The following is a 2,365-nucleotide window of genomic DNA, read 5'->3' on the forward strand; positions in this document are numbered from 1 at the left end:
TTCCTGGCAAAGCTCCCTGCTCGGCCATCTGCAGGCGAAGTAATTGAGCTGCCAGCGGAAACAAACGGGCAGCGATCTCCCGACGCGATGCTCCCGTCCCGGGTGATGATGGAGGAGAGAGCGGGACTGATTTATGCAGCTGGTGGGAGCTCTGTATCACCAGCACAGAGCATCCCCTGCTCCGTAGCGTACCCCAACACCTCCCTCCCCCGGTTTTGGGGTCCTCCCCACCCCGGCTGACCTCTTCTCCTTTGCCTGGCAGGAATTTTTTGCAAAAGGTCCTGTTTGCCGGTGGCACCGACAGTCCTTACGCCAAAGCGATGAGGGGACAGATCACCCTGTCCCAGGTGAGCCTTTGGGTACCACCCACGGAGCATCGCCGGCGGCTCGGATGGGGCTTGGGAAGGGGCCGAGGGGAACAGGCTCCAGAATGGGCTGTGTTTTATTTTGAGGGGGGGTCAATTTAATCATTACGTGGGTGTTTTTCAGCTCTTTTCAGAGATGGAAGAGGGATGCAGGCAGCACGCCTCCACCTCGGGCATCACCCTGCCGCTCACCTTCTCCGTCGCCCGAGCCTTCGAGGAGACGGCGGCCAAGGGGGCGGTCAATGCCCCCCTTCTGCGGGCAGCGAGGGTGCTGCAGAGGAACAGTGGGTGCCGGGGGGGCTTTTGGGCGAGAGGTGCTGGAGTATGGGTGCTGCTTCCCTCCCGAGTAGGTGGCGTGGGGGTCCCTGGTCAGTCCTACCTTGGGGTCCCCGCTCAGTCCCTCATCATCATCATCATCGCGCTCTCTCAGCATCTTCAGTTTGATATTCTGAGCCCTGCTACCAAATCCATCAGGCATTATCACCCCCACACCGATTAGCGGGATGCGGGGGCCCTTCACCCTGCACCATGGCTGGTCCTTTGGCTCAGTCCTTGGCGTCTCGGTGTGCCCAAGCTCCGGGGTATTGGTGTCCTGCTTGTGCTGGGAGAGCCTTGCTTTCCTGGAAGTACAAATTGGGCATGAGCTGCTGCTGGGCATCCTTTTGTCTCCTGCTGGGATGTCCTGGGAAATGCTGAGCCTTGCAAATGGGAGATTTTAGGTTGGGAAGTTCTGAGAAATGTGGCTGGGGAGGAGAGGTGAAGTCAAATGCTTGTGGGAGTGACAGGGCAAGGGGTGATGGGTTCAGACTGAAAGAGGGAGATTGGGATGGGACATCAGGAAGGAATTCTGCCTCGAGCGAGTGGTGAGGCCCTGGGACAGGTTGCCCAGAGAAGCTGTGGATGCCCCGTCCCTGGGAGTGTCCAAGGCCAGGCTGGATGAGGCTTGGAGCAACCTGGTCTAGTGGAAGGTGTCCCTGCCCATGGCAGGGGGTGGCACTGGGTGGGCTTTCAGGTCCCTCCCACCCAAACCGTGCTGGGATTCTGGGATTCTATGAACTGGAGTGGAAAAACCAGTGATCCCTGCTCTGCCTTTCCCTAGGATTTAAGACCTGCGTCCTCACCAACAACTGGGTGGACGACAGCGCCGGGCGGCTCTTCACGGCCACGCTGATGAACGTGCTGCGCCGTCATTTCGACGTGGTGATCGAGTCCTGCCGGCTGGGAGCCGGGAAGCCGGATCCCAAGATCTACACCTATGCCCTGGATGCACTGCAGGCGAAGCCACAGGAGGAACGACCCTCATCCCAAAACCAGGGCATGGAGGGTCCCTCCAAGCACCCAAAGTCCTTGGCCAAACCCAGTGGCCACCCTTCCCTGGGATGCTGAGCCCGGCTCTCACTGGTTATCTCCAGGTCATCCTCCTGGATAGCATCGGGGAGAACTTGAAGCCGGCCCAGGAGATGGGCATGGCCACTGTCCTCGTCAGGGACACCGAAACCGTCCTGAAGGAGCTGGAGGAGCTCTCGGGTGTCCAGGCATGTAGTGGTGGAGCTCTGTCCCCTGCTCTCCTGGGGATCCCTGGATGGGGATGAGCTCGGGATTCTGGGTCTTGCTGTGATGCAGGACTTGCAGGTGGCATTGGAAATGAATGGGATGGAGGCTGTGAATCCAATAAATCTGGGGGGCGTGTATAAAGGCACACCCCCTTCGTAACTGCATCCCCTGGACCCGCTGAGCCATGTCCCATCTCAAGTATGTGGATGTCCTACCAGCAGCAGGGTGGTGGGGATGTCCCATGGAGCTCCAGGATCGCTCCGGAGCTCACCCCACACTCCTCACCCTGCAGCTTCTCACCCAAGAAGAGCCACTGCCGACTGCGTGTGATCCATCCGACGTGACCCACGGATACGTGCCCATCCGGGTAGGGTGGAGGGGTCTGCCCTGTCCCCAAGCTGTTCCCAGGCTCGGCAGAGCTTGGCAAGGGCCAGGCATCCTGGGGA

General features: G+C 59.9%; 1 protein-coding gene across 1 annotated transcript in view; it reads left to right on the plus strand.

Moving 5' to 3' along the window:
* The first annotated feature begins 269 nt into the window (after positions 1 to 269).
* EPHX2 (epoxide hydrolase 2, cytoplasmic) overlaps positions 270 to 2,365 on the plus strand; it is an 8,415-nt gene continuing 6,319 nt past the window's right edge. Inside the window, exons 1-5 of the mRNA XM_010149709.1 lie at positions 270 to 347; positions 490 to 649; positions 1,465 to 1,653; positions 1,776 to 1,900; positions 2,212 to 2,286. Of these exons, the coding sequence (XP_010148011.1) occupies positions 321 to 347; positions 490 to 649; positions 1,465 to 1,653; positions 1,776 to 1,900; positions 2,212 to 2,286 (576 nt within the window). The 5' untranslated portion in view covers positions 270 to 320. The remainder of the gene's footprint in view (positions 348 to 489; positions 650 to 1,464; positions 1,654 to 1,775; positions 1,901 to 2,211; positions 2,287 to 2,365) is intronic.

The sequence above is a fragment of the Eurypyga helias genome, unplaced genomic scaffold (assembly GCF_000690775.1).
Source record: "Eurypyga helias isolate BGI_N326 unplaced genomic scaffold, ASM69077v1 scaffold9104, whole genome shotgun sequence".
Taxonomy (NCBI): Eukaryota; Metazoa; Chordata; class Aves; order Eurypygiformes; family Eurypygidae; genus Eurypyga; species Eurypyga helias.